This window comes from Haliaeetus leucocephalus, unplaced genomic scaffold (genome assembly GCF_000737465.1).
Source record: "Haliaeetus leucocephalus isolate CR32 unplaced genomic scaffold, Haliaeetus_leucocephalus-4.0 Scaffold1, whole genome shotgun sequence".
Lineage (NCBI taxonomy): Eukaryota > Metazoa > Chordata > Aves > Accipitriformes > Accipitridae > Haliaeetus > Haliaeetus leucocephalus.
The window spans coordinates 3,522,558-3,547,691 of NW_010972437.1; the positions used below are offsets into that span (position 1 = coordinate 3,522,558).

Genomic DNA, 25,134 nt, shown 5'->3' on the forward strand with positions numbered 1-25,134 from the left:
ATAGTTTGAGTCAATTTGAAAGAAGGGTCTTGCCTTGGAAAGCACGAGGTTTCCCATATAAGTAGGGATTTTCTTTTTGTGCGTGTACATTGCATGCAAACTGGTTCTGTTTCCAGTAAGTGTTTTGTATAGAGCTAGGTTATCTCTGGTAGAGAAGTCTTAGGGTGGAAAATCTTCAAGTGAGTTGCTTGTTTTCACACTGATGTAAATTTCTTTTTTTGGCAAACATCATCCTTCCCTGTCCCTTCCCTTTCCCTCTTCCATTGCCACAATAAATTCAGTGTCATCAGTACAAGTGACTGAGGATAAAGGGCAGTCCTAGGCCAGTTACTGTGTGGTAAGATCAATTTTGATGGACTTATCATCTTGGGGAAGGATAGATGTTTCACCTCCAAGATTCAGGGGTACATCTCATTGTGCTTTCTGATTGCTTTGGTTAATGAAGGGGAACAAGTACTCTTGTGTGGGTAAATACTGTAGAGAGTTTTTCTGATAATTTGCAGTGTGAATGTTTTTGGCAGGTAACGCAAGATAGCAGGTTTGCTATTTATTCACATAAGATGTTGGCAGCTTTTAGTTTGCCAGGTGACTGTACTTGTTCCTGTTCTTAGTCTCCAGTGAAAGGTAAAACGGAGCAGGAACTTAGCCACTGGAGACACTGCAGCACAGACGTATTCTTAGCTGGATGTCTTGTCTTAGAAGAGCAATGTGTCAAAATTGGATTAAGGCAGAGACTTAAAGAAAAACAATAGCTAAACTAAAATTAGCAACCTAAGTCTGTAGGCTCAGTTGAACTAAGCTCAGCATAAGATCAGTGGGGAGGCAAACTGTATTTAAATCATCTTCTCCAGGCTCTGATGTGAGTGGAGCCCAGTGGAGGGAGAACACTTCTTGAAGAAAACACTCCCCTGCTCCCCAGGGTGATCCCTTGGACCTGAATGTGTGTGGCCTGGCTGAACTGGGGTGTCAGGATCTGGAGATGGTTGTTCAAGCAATGTGAATGTGGTAGAACAAAGGCGAGTGCCTAGCTTGCCAGGCTGAGCTCACAGAAATACATTTCGAGTTTTTGCAATACTAAAATAAATAACTTCTTGATAATCTAAATGAGCAGCTCTCACTTCGAAAGACTGAGTATGTTCCTATTCTGTAGAGACCAAGAGGGGATAGCAGATGCAGTAATAAGCTCAGTTAGCAATTGCAATTTTGCAGGGTTTGTGTGTATTGTACAGTAGATTGGGGAGATTGTTAGTATCAGTTAAAATAATCCTATCAATGTCAGTAATACTGAAATCTTGTTAATTTTAGGCAATTAGTCCATGGATTAGACTTAAATTCTGTTCAATTGATTAAAAGATATGGGGGAAGTCCTACTCGGAGATGAAGAACTGCTGTTGTACAATTCTGATGTTTCTTGCATACCACCAAGTACGAAACCAGAAGTATCCATCAAAAATAAAAGCAGGGAAAGAGGATACAGAGGATAATCTAATTCCTTCTGAAATCCCTGAGGGGTTAAGACTGAATGTTAAAAGGCAATATTTGTTGATTCTGCATGAGGCCAATTAGTTGTTTTCCCACCTTAATACCCAAAAAATAGCTGATTAATTCTGTGGCTTATTTTCATCAAAAAGCACAGGTATCTTGGAACTAAAAATAAATGGCTTTTATTTTTCAGCAGAAAAAAATGAGTAACATAACAACTCCTGCCTCTCTAGCAAAGACAAAATGGCAGACCTGTGGCTAAATCAGTTATGCTGCTCTGATGAGTTTTCCAGTCTGGCCCTGAGGAACCACTCTGCATCAAGGAATGAATCACTGCAGATTCAAAGGCCATTAATACATCTTCCTATATGAGAAAAATAATCTTAATTAATAATCAATCTTAAATCTAAATATTGCTCTTGTAAACCTAAAGAAATAAGAACGAAAAGGCTCTTCTAGAACCCGGGGGTAGTCGGCTCCATTCGTTTGTATTCATTAGCATCTATTGCTTGAAGATTTTCATGGCCATAGATGTGTATTAAAATGCAGTATCTTAATGCAAGAACAGAATATTTTAGCAGAAAACTGTAATTACAAAAGTAGCTGACCTGAGGCACTTGCTTCATTGACTTTCCTCCTATTTTTTTAAGACCAATTCTCATAATAAGTTCTACAATAAATGGTTAGAGTAATTAATCTTGTCAGTAGAAGTCACTGTATCAGTTCAATGAGAAATCTTTAGCATAAGAAGTTTAGAGGTTTTGGGTTTGTTCCCAGCAGATCCCGTGCCTTTAAATCCAGTTGTTGGGGACTGGGGTTTTGGAAATATTTCGGATGTTACTGAATGAAGTGAGCGAATGACAATAGCAATTTTGTAGAAACATCTATACTGACTAATTTGCTGAAAGTATCCTTACAACCTTGCAAACAATGAGTGGAGATGTTCTTGCAAGCACCAAGACAGATGCTCTGTGGCTAGGAGAGCTACAGAGGGTCCTGCTCAGGCACAGACAGCGCAGCGCAGAGGAAGGACAGAGATGGTTGGATGGAGGGCACCGCTCGAGCAGGGATTGCATTTAGGATTTGCAGGGGAGTATGACTTGAGGAAGGGTGAATGACACAGCAGATAAATGGGAACTGCAGGGAACCAGCTCCTGGGGTAGGGGAGGGTAGTCCAGGCTGCAAAGGGTTTGGAAGTCAGGGGTTTTGGTGTCTCAAAGCAGGTCCCCAGGGGCTGTCAGGAAGCTGGTCCCTGGTGCATATCTCATGGCTGGGCCCTAGGGCAGCGTGGTTGGAGGGCTGTGTGCCCATACCCAGCATCAACATTTCCTCGCCTTGGGACTCCTCATGTAGTCAGAATTCAGCCAGCAAAAAGTCCCTTCAACAGCAGAAAGCAGAGAACTGGGAACGTATTGCTGGTGGCTAGGGAAATAGGAAGGAAAGCAGTTTTAACAAGTGTTTCACTATTAATTACAGCCTTGAATGATATTTTTAAAATATTTTTGGTAGCTGTTGGATAGTTTATATACTAATGGAGTAGATAGAAATCATGCAGAGAAAATGAATGATTTGCAATTTATAATTATTGTGAAATGTTTTGAATTGATAATATGTGGGAAAAGATTTAAATTTAGTTGCTGCACTAAAATTACAGAAAGCTTTGCAGGCAGCTGGGTTTACATCCAGCAGTGAGTAGGTAGTTGATACTGAAAAGACAGTCACACGTGTCTGGCTAAGTATTCTCTCAAGAGCAGTGAGAATACATTCCCTAAAAAAAAGCTTTGGGTTTCTTGCCTGGTTGTCCATTTTCCCACAGTGTTTTGTGGTCCTGGTACACAGAAGTGACTAACATAGCTACTTTTCAAAGCAAATGGGGAGATGAGAGTGTGAAGTAGGTTAGGGCTGAGCACAGGGGTACGTGGGGCTCCCACGAGAGCAGTGATGAGAGCTATGCGGTTGTGCATGCAGCAGAGATGGGCTTCTCAGCTTAGTGAGAACGTCCTTTGCCAAAGGACACTGAAACATAGAAATAAGAAAGCCCAGACTCTCCTGGGTGTGTATCTCGGGGGTCTGACTCATGACTGTTGTTTGGTTTTGTTTTAGTTTTGCTTGAGGTGTCCAAGGTTGCAGAAAAGAGGCAGAATTGAGACAGGATGCTAATCTGCTGAGCATCAAGCTGTCACGTGTGCCCCGCAGCACGCTGACCCGTCCCAGGCCCTCCTCCCAGCACTGCTTAGGAGAATTCTTTCTTCCCCTTCTCCTCCCACATAGGCTGAGACTCTTTTCTCATGCCTTTTTATGCCAAAGTTCCTCCTTTATTCATGATATCTCTTAAATTCTGGTGAGATCCACCCCACTTCTGGTTACACAGACCTTAACCAGGTGCTGGAGCTTCCCATGAAACCCCTCTTCCCATATGTATCTGTTTTGAAAATGTATGTGACACAACCGGATGCCACCCCCTCACAGCTGTAGTGAGTTGCTGAGATCTGGAAGGCAGTTTAACAGCTGCAAATGTCACTCATGAAAACTTGGTATCTCTAATGCTGCAATCAGTCAAGTCACTGTATAGCTCCGTATATTTTATAGCTCAGTAGGGAACTAAATTGTGGGAAGGGATAATATGTTGTGTTTTGAGGTTCATAAGAACATGAATTATCTTGACATAAACATATCTTCTCTATTATTTATGTACTTGTGGAACGGCCAAAGAAAACTTACTCAATCTTTTTTTAATGTAATTATTCCACAGGATCCTTCAAACCAAAAATGCGGAAGAAAGAAAACAGTGTCCTTCAGCAGCATGCCATCAGAGAAGAAAATAAGCAGCGCCAGCGACTGTATCAGCTTTATGCAGGCTGGGTGTGAATTGAAGAAAGTTCGTCCAAATTCCCGGATTTATAACCGTTTTTTTACTCTGGATCCTGACCTGCAGGCTCTTCGTTGGGAGCCTTCCAAGAAGGACCTTGAGAAAGCCAAGCTTGATATTTCTGCTATAAAAGAAATCAGACTAGGGAAGAACACAGAAACATTCAGGAATAATGGACTCGCAGACCAGATTTCTGAGGACTGTGCGCTGTCGGTAATTCATGGTGAGAACTACGAGTCCCTTGATTTGGTTGCCAATTCAGCTGATGTGGCCAATATTTGGGTATCAGGATTAAGGTACTTGGTTTCTCGTAGCAAACAACCCCTGGATTTGATGGAAAGCAGCCATAATACCCCACGATTTGCCTGGCTAAAAGCTGTATTCGAAGCAGCAGATGTTGATGGTAATGGCATAATGTTAGAAGATACATCTGTGGAGCTAATAAAGAAGCTTAACCCCACCTTGAAGGAATCAAAGATTAGATTAAAATTTAAGGAAATCCAGAAGAGCAAAGAGAAACTGACAACACGAGTAACGAAAGAGGAATTTTGTGAAGCATTCAGTGAACTCTGCACAAGACCTGAAGTTTATTTCTTACTCGTGCAGATATCTAAAAACAAAGAGTATTTAGATGCCAATGACCTCATGCTGTTTTTGGAGGCTGAGCAAGGAGTGACCCACATAACAGAAGAAATGTGTCTAGATATTATACGCAGGTATGAGCTTTCTCAAGAAGGGCGATTGAAAGGTTTTCTTGCGATTGATGGATTTACTCAATACTTATTGTCCCCAGAATGTGATATTTTTGACCCAGAGCACAAAAAAATTGTCCAAGACATGACGCAGCCTTTGTCACATTACTACATCAATGCATCCCACAATACATATCTAATAGAAGACCAGCTCAGAGGGCCAGCTGATATCAACGGTTATGTCAGAGCTTTAAAGATGAGTTGTCGGAGTATTGAACTAGACGTCTGTGACGGCCCAGATAATGAACCCATTATTTGTAACCGTAACAACATGACATCGCCACTTGCCTTTCGAAATGTTATTGAGGTAATAAACAAATTGGCCTTCTTTGCTTCAGAATACCCCCTTATTCTCTGCTTGGGAAACCACTGCTCAGTACCACAGCAGAAGGTAATGGTACAACACATGAAAAGGATCTTTGGAAACAAACTATACACAGAGGCACCTTTATCCTCAGAAGTCTACCTCCCATCACCCGAGAAACTGAAAATGAAGATCATTGTGAAGGGGAAGAAGTTGCCCTGTGACCAGGACATATTAGAAGGAGAAGTCACGGATGAAGATGAAGAGGCTGAAATATCCCGGAGACTGTCAGAGGACTTCTCAAAGGAACCGAAGCTGATCTGGCTCTGCAGGGAATTGTCCGACTTGGTGTCCCTGTGCAAGTCTGTCCAATACAAAGACTTTGAGACATCCATGAAAGCTCAAAATTATTGGGAAATGTGCTCCTTCAGTGAGGCAGAAGCCAGTCGGATTGCAAATGAATACCCTGAAGATTTTGTCAACTACAATAAAAAGTTTCTGTCCAGGGTGTACCCAAGTGCTATGAGGATAGACTCTAGTAACTTAAATCCTCAAGATTTTTGGAATTGTGGTTGCCAGATAGTGGCAATGAACTATCAGACCCCAGGGCCCATGATGGACCTACACACTGGCTGGTTTCTACAGAATGGGGGATGCGGGTATGTTCTCAGGCCTTCAGTAATGCGTGACGAAGTGTCTTACTTCAGCGCAAATACCAAGGGCATTGTTCCGGGGGTCTCTCCCCAAGTCCTACATGTCAAAATAATCAGTGGTCAGAACTTTCCAAAGCCCAAGGGTGCATGTGCAAAAGGGGATGTCATAGACCCCTATGTCTGCATAGAAATACACGGCATTCCTGCAGACTGCACTGAACAAAGAACTAAAACTGTTCAGCAAAACAGTGATAACCCCATTTTTGATGAAAGCTTTGAGTTCCAGATCAATCTACCAGAGCTGGCCATGATCCGTTTTGTTGTTTTGGATGATGACTACATTGGGGATGAGTTCATAGGGCAGTACACCATCCCGCTGGAGTGTTTACAGCCTGGATATAGGCACATACCGCTGCGATCTTTTGTTGGTGATATCATGGAGCACGTTACCCTCTTTGTTCACATTGCTATAACCAACCGAAGTGGAGGCGGGAAGGCCCAAAAGCGCAGCCTCTCAGTGAGGATAGGAAAGAAAGCAAGGGAGTACACTATGCTGAGGAACACCGGTCTCAAGACTATCGATGATATCTTTAAGTTGGCAGTGCATCCGCTACGAGAGGCTACTGACATGAGAGAAAATATGCAGGTATGACACTTCCATCATGTGCATTGGTGTGTCCTGAATGTGGAAGTGAATGTCCTGGTGCGAGCTGCTGGTAGGGCTAACTTGCTGAAGCTGGTGGAAACTGCTGAAGCTTCAGACCCACAGCTGTTGTCAACCTTTAACTGGACGTCAGAAGGCTGATAGTTACGGGTGCTAACTAACAAGAAAATGTGGGATTAGGCAGAAGTGTTACAAAAATCAACATGCCCTCTCCAAACACATACTTACTGGTTGTGTTTGTCTGAGAAATCAGAACTGAGGGTACATTTGTGTCCCCATGCCGCAGGTCTCAAAAACTTCATTTCCTCGCTGGTCCTGGAAAATGTCAGCAAGCTTTTGTTTTGCTAACTGAGTGAGGGTTATGCTCTTAATTTTCTTTGTCTGGGCGAATATAAGAAACAGTCAGTGGATGTGTCATTGAGGTCTCGTCTGCACCAGAGAAGCCCACTGTGCAAAGAGCAGCACGTTTCCCTGAGCGTGTGTTGCCACCGTTTGCCCGAGGGCTGCAGATGTTCAACGTAGGCACTGAATGCCACTTGGGTTGCATTTCCTCCCTGCGAAATAGCTGCGTTGTCTCAGTTGGCTGAGTGCCGGCACAGACACCGGTGCCGTGTCTTGGCTCAGAGGGTCTCCTGGCACCGCTTCCACCGGCCCGTGCTGCTCCAAGAGCAGCCGGAGCCTGCTGCGGCTGGCAGGGTCAGGGCCCAGGTGCACAGCACCGTCACAGCTGCCTGGGTTAGACCTTCGTGGTCGGCAGGAGGTGGGTGAAGCGGCAGCGAGGCCAAACAAGAACCCGCCTGCCCGGTGCTTGACTCTGTGGGTTGGTTAAGGGGCGGCTCAATTCAGAGGTCCAGGCGCTGCCTAGAAACAAAACTGAGTAGCATTAAACAATGAGTTTACTTTAATAAATAGCTGAAATCAACCATAGCTATCTCCTTGGTAAAGATACAGAAACAATTCATTTGTCTTTGTTGAAAACAGGAGAAAAACGCATAGCACTTCATTGACCCCACTCTTCTGGACAGAGTCTAAAGCAAATTAAATGTTGGCGGCTGGAAGAGTTTACAAAATGACATAAGTTTTAAATCACTCCCAAAGGAATAGTTTAAGCATATTTTTAAGAATGGGAAACTTCCCAGCCTTTCCTTTCCTGCAGGCCTTGAAAGTAACTAGTTTGAACCGCTGACTCCACCTTCTGTCTAGGTCAGGCACTATATGTGAACTATATAAAAGAAAATATTCTGAATCTGATTCAGAAACAGCATCAATGTGCCTTCCAAGCAAAATTTCAGTACAAGATCTTGTTCTGGGGAATGCTTTGTAAAGACCCAGTCATTAGATTTAACTGCGTGCTAATGTATTTGATTAATGAGAAAAGCCTCTATTAATTAGCTGGGCATTTTCTGATGACTTTTTTCAGCAAGATCTGTGGGGAACATTTACAAGGTATGGGTTATTATAATACTCTCTTACTTAGTTGTTGCGCATCTTGGTCACTCATTGTAGGACTCGAGAAGCTAAATGATGAGGGCATGTCAGCCATACATCCACTGATTTGATAAATAAATAAATCCTGGCATGCTAGTTTGGTTTGACCTGTATATCCAGTATTGATTTTCTTATATGTGACCTCTGAAGGGGAAAGAGTGTTTCTGTTTCTTTATGATGTGGTAATGTAAGGCTGAAAACAAAGTGGTTTTTTCCTGCTTGCCTTTCCCATGGGAAATACAAGGTCTGTCGAACTCGTTCTTGCTGGAGGATGATAATGACGGGAGAATGAGGCGATTACAGCATCAAAAGCAATTGGAGTCTGAGCAGTTGGGAAGAGAAATAGCATTTTAGGCTGATGGTTTAATATGCTGGGGACCAAAGCTTGTCCCTGTTGGGGCTGGATTTGCAATGCAAAGTAGCTGCAGAGCTGGCAGCTGGGATACCTGGGCCTGGGGGAAAGCTGGGGCTGGCAGTAGGCTTGGGGAGCTGACAACAGGGCTGGCTGGGAATTCCTCTGTGTGCTGGCACCCTGGGGTCCGCGGGGGGCCCAGGGATTGCGGGCAGCAGGGTAGCACTGCCCCACATCAGGGGGGAGAAGCAGGGAGAAGCTGACGAAGTACTGGCAGGTAGGGGGAACCGAGTGGCAAGTGACAACATGCGCTCAAGTCTTTCTTTTCTTTCCCTCAGAATGCTATGGTGTCTGTCAAGGAGCTGTGTGGGCTGCCGCCCATCGCAAGCCTGAAGCAGTGCATCCTAACCCTGTCCTCGCGGCTTGTGAGCAGTGACAACGCACCCTCCGTTACCCTCTGCATGAAGGACGCGTTTCCTTACCTAGAGCCTCTGGGGACCATGCCTGACGTGCAGAAAAAGGTCCTGGCAGCATATGACCTGGTAGGCGCTTACCATTGCTACCTCTGCCTTTCCCCACCATTTCGAACGCAACAGGTGATGCTTGCTGGCTTTCACATGCCCAAACGTTTCAGTTAAATGAAGGAGGCTCTTCAAATGACTTAGGCTATGCAAAATTGTTCTTTAATCACCAAAATGCCACACTGGGCTTTTTGTTGTTGTTTCTGTTTTCTAAACACGGTTGTGGCTAGCACAGGTTGGCACTTGAAGAGGACTTTGTTTACAAAAATAGCAGCAACTCAGTGTGTACTGGCAGCTGGTAGTCGCTGTCCTTGAGAAGCGGCAAGATGTGTGCGCTGCCCTTCACTTGCCTCTCCACAGCAGAGGGCAAGGCCATTAGACAGGGAGCTGCAGCATGGTCGTTCCTGGGCAAAGCTGAGCCGTTCCCTTCCTGATGCCTTTCACCAGCACTGTTAAGTTGTGGCCATGTCCCTGCCAGATGAAGTCAGTGTTGCTTCTGGGGAGGGCATGGCAAAGTTGGAATGGAAGTTTTGCAGCGCCCATTTTTTTGCACGGGGAAGGAGAGATCAGTGTGGTACAGGAATAATTATAGAAAGGTAGAGAGACGAACTGAAGTCATTCCAGATGAATGCTGCTGCTCAACCTTGTATGACATATGTCACTGCTGTGGGTGACTGAGCAACAGCTGTGTGTGACTTCCAGCAGCAGAAGTTGCTGTCACATTGTGCCTCTCGGGCTATGAGACTGCCCCATCGCCTCCCATCCTTAGTAGATGGTCTGTAGCAACTGATAGCAAGCCACATAGTTTTGTAAACCCAGACTTAAATATCACACTGTGGCAATCGGACTAAATCACGATGCATGTTCAGTGCATGGCAGTTATTTCTGCAGCTTATGTTTGTAAGGACTAAAACGGTGAATAACTGGGGGGTATCGAATTGCTTCCAGACACCCTGAAGTGTTGCGAAGAGTGATCACAGCTTTGACCAGGTATTCAATGTGCCAAATGCTTGCCTCCTTTCCATCTCATTTTTTGCTGTTACAACACACTTTTCAGGTGAAAATCAGCTTGGGGGGAAGAGGGACACACTGATGAGAAATACTAAAAATACTCTGAAATAACCCTTGGGTTCCTTCCAGAGTAGTTTATATTACTTGAAGGTGATTAAGTTGTGGTAATAAAATACTAGCTGTAACAATACCAGAACGAGGATTTGCAAATCCAGTTGATTGCCATATTTTAGGTTGGACTTTTTTTGAATAGATTTGTTACATGGTGTGATGTCTGTCTGAAGGAGCAAATACCACATAAGAGATTTTTCTGTCTTTGGAGGCCTACTCAATGGAGTTTTACCAGAATGAATGTGTCACTTCTTATCTTTGTAATTATATACTGAAGAGTACACATGGGACGTTTCAAGGCCTCCTTGTGCTTTGGAAACCGTTTTTCAATTTAAATAGGTGAAAGGCCTCTTTCGGATGCAGACAAAAACACTTGTATAACTGTTTTAAATAATGTTTGCTCTCACATTTGTCTCTGATGGAAGAAGATGTACTTTGCATGTCAAGAGACAGTACAAGGAGTTTAAAATCAGAGGGCTGAAAAAGAGAAGGGAATTCTTCTGTGCCTATGTAAGGGTTGATTTGAGACGTAATTCTGGTTAATGAGAACAGGATACTCTAAATTATTTTTACTCACTTTGTCTGGCTGGGACTACCTCTTACTTTGCTAAAACTATTTGCTTCTGAAAAAGCAAAAGCCAGATTTAATAAATGGGTTTGCTACATTTTGGATATTTGCCTTTTGAGGTAATGCCAGCAGCAGAATATTGAAATCTATTTTGCCTTTTCTGTGTTCAAAAAGAATGAACTGTCTCTATCAATCTTGATATTTGAAAACACAGTGTGGCGAGGCGTTGCAGTTTTGATGTTGAGAAAGGGCTCTTCCTTGCTGTGGTGTTTGTAATGTAATAATCCAGGGTGTGTTTCTTTTTAATAATAATTTTTTTCTTTTTTTTTTCCTTTTTTTTTTTGTGCAAATGAGAGCACAAGGAGATGTTGGTGGAAAGCAATATAAAGTATTTTAGCTATTTATTTATTTATTTATATTCAAGATATACTACTGTTCAGCCTTTTAAGTTGTTGATAAATATGGCTTCAAGGAACTGGATCCACAAATGCTTTCTGCATGTCTTTAATTCCCCAGAAACACCTCTTCACTTCAAAGCACTTTTGGGGTGAATAGGCCTAAGAGCAATTTTAAATACATAAAATAAAAGCTGTTGATGTTGGCCTCTCTCTTGTATGAATGGGCTGTACCTCTTCTTTCCATTTTACTGTAAAAGGAGTTAAGTTTGTTCCTAAATCTCATAGTGGGAAGCTGTGATTGTAGGTCTGCCTCACTCACTGGGCTCCACAGCACAGGTAGCGTGAGTATTGGGCAAACCCTTCCTCCCCACCTCCAAAACCACCACAAATTTCACATTCTTTAAAAGTCTGCTTTGAAAATAATCTCTGATAAAACCAGCCCTAATGCGTTAGAATTTTTTCTCCTTACAGGAAATTGCCAACTGAACATACCTTCCCCAACCCCCCGGAAAGTATAAACTCTGCCTGTGTGTTTAATGGGGCATAGACAGGGCTGACAGTCCAGGCAAATGGCAGTGCAAGCGCTCGGAGACCTGCCACAATGATCTGGAAAACAATTAACTGTCTGTTCCCTCCTGCTTGGCCTTTGTCAGCAGGCGCTATAGACAAAGACAAAGACTGGTTTGTGCAGTTTGTTTGTTTTTTCCTGGGTAATTAGTTTTACAGTTGTGTTCCGCATTGAATACTTTCTTCTGTGAGAGGCCTTATTAGAATAAAATTTAATGTGCTTTTTTTAAGGAACTGGAATGATTTTTCAGGACTTTTTTTTTTTTTTTTGTTAATGGTCGCATTGCAGTGGTTTAGTGGAACTTAACTGTTGCTGTGTCTCATGGAGGAAGAGGCTTCATTGATGGTACTGGATTGTATGGGAGTTTCAGCAGAGGAGAGCAGGGAGTGGGATTTGCCAAAACCATGAAAATAAGGTGGACCGTTGACAATACACAGAAAACATTTTTTAAAAGTATGTCAGCTACCAGAAATACCATTTAGAACGGTTTATTTCAACTTACAGCTTTGGTTGATACCGTATATAGAGTATGATGAATGGATTCCAGTAATGTTGTCATTGATTCCCACACATACATCCTAGGATAGTGTAGCATGTCACTTACAGAGCTGTTCTTCAGACCTTTCCTTTCCGACGAGGAAGGACTTCCACTCTTCCTCTCCCTCTCCACCTGTGTGCTCCGCCTCGTCGGTGGCCAGGCATGGGAAGATGCTTGCTCAGGTGGGCAGCACGTGCTGTGTGCCTTATAACCTGTCAAATTGATGCTGGTGTTCATTGATCACACCTAAAAAAGGAGATACTCAATGTGAAGAGAAAGGACGGGGCCCAGCTGGACCTGACAGATGGTTGAATTATTCATTGCAAACAGTTACCCTGTGAAGTTAGGATTTTTTTTTGGTTGAAAATTGTTCAGAAACAGATTGTGGTTTCTCTGTCTGCACGATACATTCATGTGCTGATGCAAGCATGCATGAGCTCCGGGACACTTGTGCACTTTGCTTTTCAGTTATTGGTTCAGCATTATTCTTCTTCCAAGATCAACTGATTGAATCGTTTGCAAATCAAAAGCAATAAACAAGTGATGATAAATGTTCTTGGTTTTACCCAATCTCCTGGCTTGTGTGCATACAGAAATTTTTCTAGAAAAATAAAAGAAGGTCCCCAAGTATCTTTACATGTTTTTGGATCATAAACAACAAAAAGTATAAAAAAGGTTGAACAGAGAAGCTATTTGTAATATAATCTCATGCTGATGTTAACGTTTTTCTCTGTATTCAAGCCTCTCTACTGGAACTGATCTTGCTATTTTGGAGCAGACAGGTAAGGAAGGACAGCGTGTCTGTAGGTACTGTTGAGAGACAGCAAGTTAGTTAAGAATGTCTTGGCCAACATGGTGATGGATTGGGAATTTTTGAGCAGTAATATCTGTGGCGCTGCTGGGGAATAAGTCGATGTATTTAATGGTATTGGTCCATGCTCGCTAGCAAAAGTCTGGGGTATGTTTGGAGAGGAACTGCTCTTTTTTCTGCTGTTCTTTCAGATTCGGCCTTTTTGGGTTTCTTTGTCTTGATGCAGGTGTGACAGCTCTTTATTCCCAAGGAGAAGGTCCATTTTCGCAGTTCATGTTAATGCAAAATGACTAAATAGATTTTTGTGAGCTTTTCCACTGAAATTCATGTTTCAGCTGGGACAGAGTCATCCCCAAAGGAACTTTTTTCACAATTGTCTGAGCAGCTGAAGACAAGGGATATTGCAGAGCAGAGCATTGACTGCCAAGGAAGTGTCATAATGCACTGACGTCAAACACAGTCCAGTACATGGACATTGTCTTGAATTTGTATCTGTTTTTTCTGTCCAAAATTGGACATAGACTGGGAAAGCAATTATCGTGTTTCTTTCTCCACTTTTTATAACTCTCTCTTTTATGAGAATTATGAACTATGTCCCTTAGTCCCTTCTAAAATAGGACCTGAAAACAGTCAGATTAGACCATTTGTTACAGAACAAAGTTCCAGTTGGGTACTTTAGTTAACTCTGTTTTAGCATAAGCATATTGAAAATTGAGCCCTCCCCCTGTTCCTCCACTGCTCTTGTTGTTTCATAGAGGACTGGTCTTCACGCATCAGATCACATCCTGCAACACTCTGACACCATATTTCCCCAGAAATCTTTGTAAGCAAAAATACAAAATTGGAATTTAAGGTGAACTTTATTCAGTTCCTTCTGCAGTTTGTGTCAATAAGGTATATCAGATATTTCCAGCTGATGTAACCGTCCATGATAACTGTTCCTCTTGTTGGGCTGTTGCATGAAAAGGCTCAGAAGCCTGGCTTGGAGCATATTGGGACAGAGACAAGGTGGACTGGTGGCCAGCGTTCCTTCCCACGTCCTTGCACCACGTGCACATCCTTCCTTTTTTGCAAGACTTGCCGGCACATGATTGCGTGCCTGGCTGTTTCTTGTCCCAAATGTCTGTAAGAAATGCTCAATGCTAAAGAGGGATGAGCTCAATTTGCGCTTCAGCTGTTTTTCCAAATTGATTGTATTTTTGTAGCCTTTTTTATTTTTGTTTGGTGGTGGGGTTGGGGTGGGGGTGGTTTGTTGTTTCTTTGGGGTTTTTTTAGCACTAGAGGCACAATATGGTACTCCTTACCCAGGCAAAACTCTTCACTGTCAATGTAAGGCATAGGAGACTGGGACAATGGCCGTGAGGAGATACGTGAGAGAAAGCTTATTTTTAGTTTGATGTTCAGTCAGTTTCTGTTCTAAACTTTGGAATATTTATGAGAGGAATCTGTGAACTCTCCCTTTTGTATCATTTATCTTCCCAGCAGGAACAGTGCTTTAATTTGCCATCAGGAGTTTTTCCTGTCCTTTTTTGTCTTTTTTGGTGAGACTCTGCTGTGTTAATTTCCTCTCCCCTTTTCAGTTTGTAGAATAGTTTGTAATGAGAAGAAGAAATTGGTCTCTAGCACAGGAGTTCATTAAAGTAAAAAGAAATAACATTTTTTATTCAGTTTGTACTGATTCCATGATTAAACTGCCTTTAGTACAGACAATAAATAAGCCTGTTAATTTCTTGTGAGTAGAAATATGATGCTGTCAGTGTTAAAATATTTTAAATTTCACTTAAAATTTACTTATCTTTGTAATTAACACTTAACAGAAGTGACAAAGTGAAGCATCATTCTTTCCACGAAGCAATGGGATTTTAAATTTGATATTGCATGCTGTATTTAGACGCTTAAGTGAGACAGGTCAGTGACATTTTCAGCCCGTGGTCTGTTCCACTTTCTGGGTCTCATGTACCAGACGAGAGAGAGCTCCCAGGTTTGTGCCAGCTCGTGCTTCCCATGCTTTTGTGAGAAACCGGCGTGATTGTAACAGGGGGCTTCGGGTAGATTGAGGTGAATCAAGTTTAGGCTTCTTGCTTTCAGCATTGTGTAAGGATATTTGAATTAAATACGCTATTTTGCAGAAAAAACCTAACCTGCGCAGATGAGGCTTTGTATTCCTCATTCCCATTAGTTTATTAAACGTGGCATGTACTTCTGGGACTCGTGCCATGTGCATCTTTTGTCAATCTGAACAACTCCTTATTCACTGCTTGTTGTGAGAGCATTTCTGGCGCCGCAGCCTCTCCAGGAGAGTCAGCACCTCCAGGCCTTGCAAAAATCTGTGTGTCCCTGCTCCCATGGAAACGTGGTGGGGGTCCCTGATGGGAGGAGCGGGGCCGGCCTTTGTTCCCGCAGAGCTCTGCGCTGCTGCAGCTGCCAAGCGAGCGTAGAAGGGACCAGAAGGGACCCCGCGCCCTCCCCGCGGGTCTCGGCCCTTGGGATGCAGGGCCCAGTACTGAAATGAGCAGGATCCCAAATGATGTCAAGGTGCGTGGCAGTTTCTCCCATTCAGCCTTCTTCCCTTCTCCTTACTCGAATATGTGTACGCTATTGGTCAGCAAGGTAGCTTTTTAAGTCCCTATACCAGAATCAGGTCTTGTGTGCTTTCACTCCTATTTTTGTCCATTTTTCCCCCCCTGTAGTTACGTTAAACACATCACTCAGTAAAGTTTATCACCTTCTTTCTGACATGGGAAATGCAAGCTATCCTGAGCAATCCTGACAGATTCAGCAGCTGCTAAAAATTTCCTCACTGGCTCCAAGTGGACCCAGATAGCAGCATCCATCCTCTAAAGGTTGCTTTTCAGTATATATTGCTTGGAGGTTAATCCCTTGAAGCTCAGCGTTGAGGAGTTAATACTCTGGTGGAGCATGAGTTTCCTGAGGGAGTAGGATGTCTCTTGCTCTTTGAGAGTCACTCACCGAAGCAAGTTGCCGTTTGGGAGCTGACATTAAACAGCAGCCTGACGGACTCCGGGCAGATGGCTGGGACTTACACAACTGCCCGAGAGCATGCTCGGCCTGGGTCTGAGCAGAGTAAAGGTGCATGGACATTCGTGCTGCAAGCATCAGAAAGCTCGCTCTTCACCTTCGAGACAGGTTGGAGGATTTTGAAATGTTACTGGCAAAACTGGGCTTGAAAGTCTCGGGCTATCCTGTGATTTATGGGGTTACCTTCCCAGCTGAAAATCTCACGGCCCTCCATGTTGTGTTTAGGGCTTCTGGTTCTTGTCTTGGCACTGTGAGAAGTAGGTGACATCCCCAAGCAGGGTTTTGGAGGTGATGCCAGCTGGAAAAGCAGGGGACCATCCAGACTGGGAGGCCGTGGACTCCTTTCAGAACCAGTGCCAAAAAAGAAAAAGTGTATCTAGATGCCATGACACAGAACTGTGAGCGGGAGCTGTTGAGCAGAGCCACGGTAGCGAGGTTTCCCAGGGGCTGACAGACGGGACCAAGTGGAGGTATCTATGGCCAACATGCTGCATCCCTGGCCAGCATCCTCCACTGCGGCCAGGAACGCTGCCAAAACTGCCGCCTGCTGTTCTGTGTCCAGCACGAAAGGATGTGCGGGGCGCTAGTTTCTAGCTGAGGCTCTTACCTGCTTTTACCTGCGTGAGATTAAATACTGACAAATTGTTAACATTAATTCCAGTAAACAGTTACTAGTAACTTAGCTTTTTAGGTAACCTTTACAATATTTACTTAGTAAATATCCCCCAAGATGCTACCCTGGGTGTAAGTGAAAATGTATGAGAGGGGAAAATTAAAAAAAAAAGAAGTGGGTTTTCAGATTAGTTTGGCTATTTTTTGAGGGTTATCTCAGTTCTGTTGCCAGGATTTGCACAGAATCCTATCAAGAGTACCTATTATTATGTGTTTTGAGGAGGGGTGGAAAAAAACCCACAGCAACAAAAAAAAGCCAAACCAAAACAAACAAAACCCGCCCCCGCCCTATCCTATAATTTTATTCCTGGATAGCAGTTACTTGCCTGGTGTACTCTTACCTGTATGAATCAGTCTCTGGTTCTTCAAAGTGAACACCCAGGCTTCATCCTTGCACTAGCCCATTGTTAACGATCTTTTACCGCAGCATTAGGAAGCCAGATCTCATGCCTGCTGAAACTGCACACGCAGTTCTTACTGGGAGCAGAGCCTGGCCTGTCATGTAGAGGTACCGGGTCCTGCACACTGTTATCACAGGTGGCGAAGACACCATAGGCTGGCCAAAATCATGTATCAGAGTTGGCCCAGGGTGTGTTATTTCTGCCTAGGGCATTATTTCCTAGAGGACGTGTGAGGGGGGGATGCCAGGTGGTGCTCTAAGGGTATCCCCTAATCACAGTCACTGAGTTGAGGAATTCTGAATCCACTCTCAGGATTTGTCATGGGAAAAAAGCTGCTTGTGTTTGTCAAGATTACTGCTGAGCAGGAAGACAGGAACGGGTGAAATTCTGCTATATGATCTGTTTTTAATCGTTTGTTCTTGCTGAGCTGAGAGCAGTGAAACTTTGATGTCAGCATCAAAGGAGTGGAGGTCTGCTCTACCTACTCTGCAGTAAGGGAAAATTGACATCCTATTGCCACTTTTCTCTTAAAAAATGGATGTAATGCCTTCATGTCTGAGAATCCTAAAACAGGCGTGCCAGAAACTCCTGGGAGTGGGTCCAGTGGTTGGAGGAAGGTATGGTCAAACTTAAATTACCAGATTGCATGATTCTCAGGCTTGCTTTTTTTGTGCATGGTAGGATAATTTCCTGTGGCTATATATATATATATATGAGTGTGTATGTGTATATATGTATGTATATGTGTGTGTGTATATATATATATATATATATATATAAAAACTCTCACAAGTGAAGTTCTACTTTAGGGATCTGAGCGCAGAAGGGTCGGATGCCTTGGATATACTGTCCCAGCTTAGATGCATTGACCTCGCTGGGCAAAACCTTGCTGCTGGGTAGGAAGTACAGGCATGGATCCACGGGGGGCCAAGCCCAGGGTGATGGGTGCACAGGGCCCAGCAGCTGTGAAGAACTGCTGGCTGGACCAGGCAGTGTGGGCACTGGCTCACAGGCCCTGTGTCTGATATGCAAGAGATGCGTGTTTGGCCTCTGACTGCCTCTCTAGTGGCTTGCAAGTTTTTTCAGGATTCTCACTCTCTTTACTGCTCAGACTAACTTCAGCATTTGTAGTTGGCGGCTGAATGGCTCCTTCAGCACAAAATGACTATGTGCTGTGGTACAGAAAAGCCAGAGGGTGGGTAGAAATTGTCATTTCTTTCTAGATGACAAGGAAAAATATCAAAGAAGAAAAAATCAACATGATGCCTGAACAAGCAAGTAACAAGAATGAAAGGCAAAGGATACTATCAAAAGTAATTTCAATCTCAGGCATATCCACTGGGCATGTTCTGTTATAAAACAATTTTGCACTCTGTAGATGTATCAGGCTTTTTTCTCTTTGCCCGTGAAGCCGGTAATGGATTTTGTTTTTCTTATGTTCTTGTTTATATCAAAGCAAAGACATAGGTATTTTTATTAAATGCAGCCTGTCTTAATAGGTTTAATTAGAAATGAAGGTGGCATGAGGAGCAAAATTTAGATCTGAATTTCTCCAGAATTTGGCATTTCAGGTGTGACAAGTAGAAGCATCTCCCGTGTATCTAATTAAAGCAATAAGGCATGCTAATTTGCAAGTGTTAATTTGATACTGTTATACTGTCTTCCACTAAAATCATCAAAACCTACTGGTTGTGTTTTCCTATTTAGTGTGTTTGAAAGTGGGAAGGCTTTTAGCAGTTGTAGCATTTGGCAATGCTTTCAGATGGCGGCTTATGTAATTTCAGGATGTAACATTAGCCAGTATTCAGTTTGCTTCATTTCTAATTGGCACCGCTCTCATGCTGCTTGGGTTTGATTGGGGTTTGTGGTGTATGTCCCAGGAGAGTGAGATTATTCTAAGGCATAGTTTGTTATACAGCATGTTATTGTCTTCTGTAACAGATGTGTGTGCCACCTTTTGCAATTTTGCAGAACATAGCATTGGAACAATTTGCTTGCTTGCCTGGGCTTCTGAAGGGTTTTGGAAGGTTTGTTACCATCAAAGGAGAATAGCATTTGCAAGAAGAGAGGCTCAGGAAACTTGTCACATAATGGACATTCATCTTTTTGCTGTTAATGGACTACTCTAGGAAGATGCATAAATATGGGTATCTCTTGAAACTTGTGAGGTCTGTTTGCCTCTTTTTTTTTTTTTCTTTTTTTCGCCCCTTTCTTTTAAACTTCAACAGAAATTGAGGATAGGATAGGATTTGGATCTGAATTTCTCCAAAGAGAAACTCCAGAAATACTGTAGCTGTCTGAACTGTCATAGTGCATAAAGTTCAGCACAGGCTTAAGTACCTCTTGAAATCAGCGCTATTCATGACTTGCTAACATTTTTTATTCCCACTTATGTCAAGGACTATACTTATTTATCCTTTTGTTTCAAGAAAAGTACTAATTAGAAAGGGCTCAGTTTCACATAGAATGAATTTTATTTGTCTGCTAACTCTGCTTTCTTCTGAAATCACTTGTGTTTCCTTCATGTGATTTGCAGTGGTGTCTCACTGATGTAAAACTGCTGTTCTTTAACTTCTGGAGCAAAACATTTTCTGAGCAACTGTCACTTAGCTTGATACAGATCTGGGAGCACTGATAGGAAGCAGTGATCCAATCTTTATAGTGTTTCTTACAGAGCAGAGCTCTTCTTAAGTTTGAACGTTTGTACTTTTCTGTGGACTAGATGTTGCAGGAAACCCTAGTAATGCTGCTTTTTTTCCATTTATTTTCTCACAGATGATTCAAGAGAGCAGGGTTCTCATTGAGATGGCAGACATCACTCATGACAAGATTGTTCAGTGCCAGAAAGCAGGTAATCCCTCTTTATTGTGCAGTTCTGGATGGGAGATGGGAAACAATGTACCATAATTTATTTATAGTTTGTGACTAATGTAGCATCTTTCACCTGGGTATTTAAGTGAGCATCCTGGTCTTTCCCTGGCAGACTTCACCCTCCTGAAGGCTCATCCTCCAGTAGCAATGCAGGCATCAGATCAGGGAAAAGTCCTCAGCTTTCACCTTAAAAGCTATTTCTCCATCTGCTCTACAGCTCTGAAATGTCTGACAGCATTTAAATTGGTCAAATGAACTAGAAAGGCATTCAGTTAAAAAGAGGGAGTGAGAAGGCATGCTGCCTTTACTGAGCTCCATTCTCTCTACCACAATCATTCCGTTAAACACAGAGGAGGCAAGAGGTTTTGAAACCCACAGGACCAAGCTGAGTTACCTACCTTTACTTACTTTTGCTGTTTAGGTTTGTTTTAGACCTTGGAAACTTATGCTATTATAATTCCATTGTATCACAGTGAATCTGTGTAACTATGCATTAGGTACATCAGGTATATGGGAGCAAACCACTCTAGGCTTAAAGTAGATCATATGTTACTAGCGTATTGTAGTGGATGTCTTTATCCGAACTAGGGCTCTGTCTCATGTGCACCAGTAGAAGGGAAAGAGGTCGTTTCAGAAGTGGCCTCCTGCATGCTGTCTGCTCTGCCGCAGGTTCATGCTCCTTTTTCAGGATGATAGAAATCAGCAAAGTGTCTGTGATTCACAGTTCAGCTTATTCATGCAAACCCCTCTTCATCACTTGTTCAGGATAGCAGACTAGACTCGGAACTGGGACACATCTGTTGGAGTTGCCACTGATACACAAGAATAAGCCCTGCCAGAGAGATAAGACTCCACATTTGGTGGTGGTAATCCTCTACAACTAAATCAATCAGCTTTCGTGTATTGGAAACCATGCTGAATAAATACATGCAGTGTATTTCTATTAGGGGTTTACACTGCAGAAATTAAATCTGTTTTCAGTTCATTTAGTTGTACAGCTGCAACTTTCCTAACCTGTAGTAAACCTTGAAGGTCAGTAATGCAAACACTTGCTACTGCATTTAGTTTGTGTTCTTGGGCATAGTCTTCTGGGACCACAACGATCATAAATACTGTTGGTTTTGATAGGCATTTTTGGATTTGGCAAGTGACACAGGCTACAGCCATTTGCTGCTATTAAATGTAAATAATGAATGAAGCTGATGTTTTGTAGTAAGTCCTTTAATTCCTCTTTTTAATTGGAGGAAATTTGGAAACTGTTTCAACAGTAGTATTTAACTGATTTTTAAGGGCTGGGTGGAACCTAGTCCTTGTTCTTTGAAATTCAGAGTTCTGGAGCCATGCTGGCGCTGTGGTAACAAAGGGAGGAGAGGCAAGCCGCTATGTCTTTCTGGATTTCATGTGCCTCAATTTGTGTCATGCCTTGGCTTCTGTGTATCTGCATAAGCAGCATATACGTCGTCAGCCCAAAGACTTCATCAGGTGCAGAGGGTTTAGGAATGGGACAGTGACAGGAAAATGTAGCACCAAGGGGTCCTTCTAGATGGTATAATTTAAGAGCAACACTTTGCACTAAATTATGCAGACCTTCAGCAGCATCAGCCAGCTTTCTGCCCACCTTGCTCTGGGCACAGAGAGAAGAACCCGCAACACTTGCCTGGGCGCTGGCATCCTTGTGAGCAGAGGGCTGGAGATGTGTGCAGAGGACACGATGCAGGACCATGCCACCATGCTGATGTCCAGAGCTCTGTGCAGTTCCTCCCTCCTTCCTTCCCCCAGCTAGAAGATGAATTTCTCGAGTTTGTTCCCTTTGCTGCTGTATCTACTTGTATTTTCATTTGTTTTGCTTTGTTAGCCTTAGAAAATCATTTCTGGTTGAGAAGAAGGCTGGAGAGATATGAAGTGCTCTTCTGAAGACTCGGGATTTAGACAGAGGAAAGGAGTAGGAGAGAGAAGATTCCTCATCACGCTTAATTGCCAATTAGTTTGCTGCAAATGTTAGCCAGGCAAATTATTAAATAACATTTTCAATGTGGCAAGATGAAGCACTCAAAATTAAGACGTGTCAGAGGTACAATTGCCTGTGACATTGTCCTTCACCTCACCCCAGTCCTGCTCCCTTTGAACATGTGTTTCCACCAGACCTCTGCTTCACATCATACCCTGTTTTGGTCTGGGTTCCCTGTGCCACAGGGTCCTGCCCACTCCCCCAGATGGCTTCCTTAAGTTTGTTGCTTTTTTTCATGTGCAGTCTCAGCCCAATGCACAGTGGTCAGCAGCAGCTTGGAGGACCAAACTGCTAAATGTTTTTGTTGGTGCTCCTACACGCAGTCTAACAAATGTTTGTGACTCCCTCTCTCTGGGGCAGCGCTGTCTCCAAGTTACAGGTTGGGAAGTGAGGTCCAGAGGGAAAAAACAACTAAAAGGATGCTGCACAAAGGCAAGGCTGTCCATGTGGAGCTGATCACTATTAGTCTCCATATTTTTTGCAGGACAAAGCTAGTCATTTGAAGCTTTTCTTTCACTTACTGAAGTGTAATAATGATCTGTAAGTCAGTTGGCATGAGGCATACCTGCAGGGGAATCTTGCTTGGGGTGCAATTATTTAGTCTGTTTTCCAAAGGAAGTGCTGCAGGAGCTCTGTTACCCTTGAGAGGCAAAACCTGTCAGTGGGTGAAGTTTGGGAAAATAAACAGTAGAGAAATCTTGCATTGTGTGGGGTTGAACTGCCTTAGTGTTATCGAGCCCCTGAAATCGGTGCAAGGCAAGAAGAAACCTATTTTTAGTCTTCCAGGTGTGCTTTGGGCAAGCTACGCCAAGTGCAAGCCTGCCTTGGGCTGTCAAAGGACTGACTCCTTCTGTAACCCACTAAACAGCCCTTTGCATCTACTCCATGCAGGTGTTCTCTCAATGGGCATTTCTTTGACGTAATCTCAATGAAGCTCAAATTTGCAAGTGACATTTGCCATAAAACATTAGGGGAGGTAGAGCAATGAAGAAACTGGAGTTGGAACTTGGTGTGTGCAGCCAGGATGGGCTTCAGATGTTTTGGAGTGATTTAGTGCCAATTTGGCCTTTTTAAGATACAAATTAAGGAAACACAAGCAGCACTCTCTCCATTTTGTCTCTTAATCCACACCAGACTCGGAGAAATGTTTGCATACGTTGTGCAAATCTTGTGGAATTGGTGGGCTAATCGGACTCGTTAAGGTTTTTAATCTGCTCCCAGATTTCCTGAATTCTTGTGTCCAGCAACAGATTTGCAGACATTTGCCACAGAAACTAGCAATGAAATGTAACAATTCCCAGGGCTGTGGCTGGAAGTCTCAGTTCTCCACGTGGCAGCAATAGCAATCCTGTGATTAGCAGTATGCGTTTCTGACATAATTTATCATTGTGAAGTACAAGGGCTTTTCTGTATGATTGTGATTAAGATTAATGAGGAGCTGTGCATTTGAGTCTGTATTTGCTGTGCTGAACAGGTATCTTCCACATCTGTCAGACTGCCTTCCAAGGTACAAAATCATCTATTCAAGGAGAGTGCCAAGTGATTGCCATTTTTCACAATATTGCCAGGATTGTAGACTGCAAGCAGAAGCGCTGGAGGAGTGCTTGTGCGGGGACCAGGCGCGTGCCTGCGTGGGACCCCAGCACTGGAAAGGAGAGTTACTTACAAAGTGGAAGCACAACCACAAGATTGCACATGACCCTTTTATTTTGAAAGACACTCTCCAGGACGGAGTCATAACAGGGAATGGGGGGAAACACAGAAAGACGTTGTAGGAAGTACCAGCTGTGAGACTGAAAATGCTCACCGAACATTTTATAGGGAGAATCAGTCATGCACTGGGTGATGTAGCAATCTGTATTTTTAGGAATGGAATTCCATGAAGAGCTTCATAACCTCGGGACAAAGGAAGGTTTGAAAGGAAGAAAATTAAGCAAAGCCATTGAGAGTTTTGCATGGAATATCACAGTGCTGAAGGTAAGCACAGAAAGCACCACCTCGTGTCTCCTATTAACTTTATAAGCAAACCTTTGCTCTTTTAGCTCATCTATTTGTACTGTCTTACTAATATTGAAGCAACATTTATTTTTTTTTAACGGGATATATAAATTACCCCCAATTATAGAGATTTATCAAATACATCTAATTACACCTCTGGTTTGGAAGCAGTGGAAGGGAATTTACCTAAGCCTGAACAAAAGAGGAAAGATACCTTGTGGTTTGTGTGCTCAGGGACCTGGTTTTGGTTGTCTGTTCTGCCCCACACACCCTGAACGTGACCTGTCTGAGGTTGCCATGTCTCAGATACTTGTTTTGTAAAATGAGAACTAGAGCATCTCTTTGCGGAGGGACAGGGCAGGGCACGGGCTGTCATGAAAAAACACAAGGAATATTGTAGAGCCTCCAGAAATGTCAGGGTTATGTTTCAGAAGTGGAGCACTATCCAAACAGCTAAAAAAGGGGTTTTCATCCCTCCATCCTGGCTGCGCAGTGACACACTGTGTGGTGATGATGTTACTCACCAGGCTTTAGCTACTGGTTCAGCACCGACCAGCCACAAATTGTGATGATAGTTGGATGTCTGAGCCTGGGTAAAGTTACCCAGGGACAGTTGAAGATGGAAAGAGGAGAGGATCTGTGGCCACAGTAGACGGCAAGGAGAGGACCTGAGCCAAGCATTCAGGTTGTTAGCGTTCAGCTCATGCCTTCTTTCACAGCCTCATTTCCCACCTTGCTCGGATAGATCATGCTTTGATTTCCCCTTTCTCTCTCCCTGCTACTCCCTCCCTCCAGCTCCCATTAAGCAGGCTGCCCTGTCTGACAGCATCTCCCTGTGCCCCCCCATGCCTTTTCCTTTGCTGGCATCCCAGGGTGAGCCAGCTGATGAGAGGGAATTTTTATAAAGTTCCTCATCAAATGTACACCTAAATATAACATGCAACAGTGGTAGCAAGAATAGTAGGAGATGCATGCTTCAGTGTCATGGAGCTGGAAAGAGCACTAACACGTCCTGAGCAGGAGAGAGAAAAAGGAGTTGGGAACAGAGAGGCTGA

The 25,134-nt window shown here is 43.3% G+C and overlaps 1 protein-coding gene across 1 annotated transcript in view; it reads left to right on the plus strand.

Moving 5' to 3' along the window:
* Nucleotides 1-4,237: 4,237 nt before the first annotated feature.
* PLCL1 (phospholipase C-like 1) overlaps nucleotides 4,238-25,134 on the plus strand; it is a 46,535-nt gene continuing 25,638 nt past the window's right edge. The window contains exons 1-4 of the mRNA XM_010564387.1: nucleotides 4,238-6,706; nucleotides 8,903-9,106; nucleotides 19,978-20,053; nucleotides 23,949-24,058. Coding sequence (XP_010562689.1) covers nucleotides 4,286-6,706; nucleotides 8,903-9,106; nucleotides 19,978-20,053; nucleotides 23,949-24,058 — 2,811 coding nt within the window. The 5' untranslated portion in view covers nucleotides 4,238-4,285. The remainder of the gene's footprint in view (nucleotides 6,707-8,902; nucleotides 9,107-19,977; nucleotides 20,054-23,948; nucleotides 24,059-25,134) is intronic.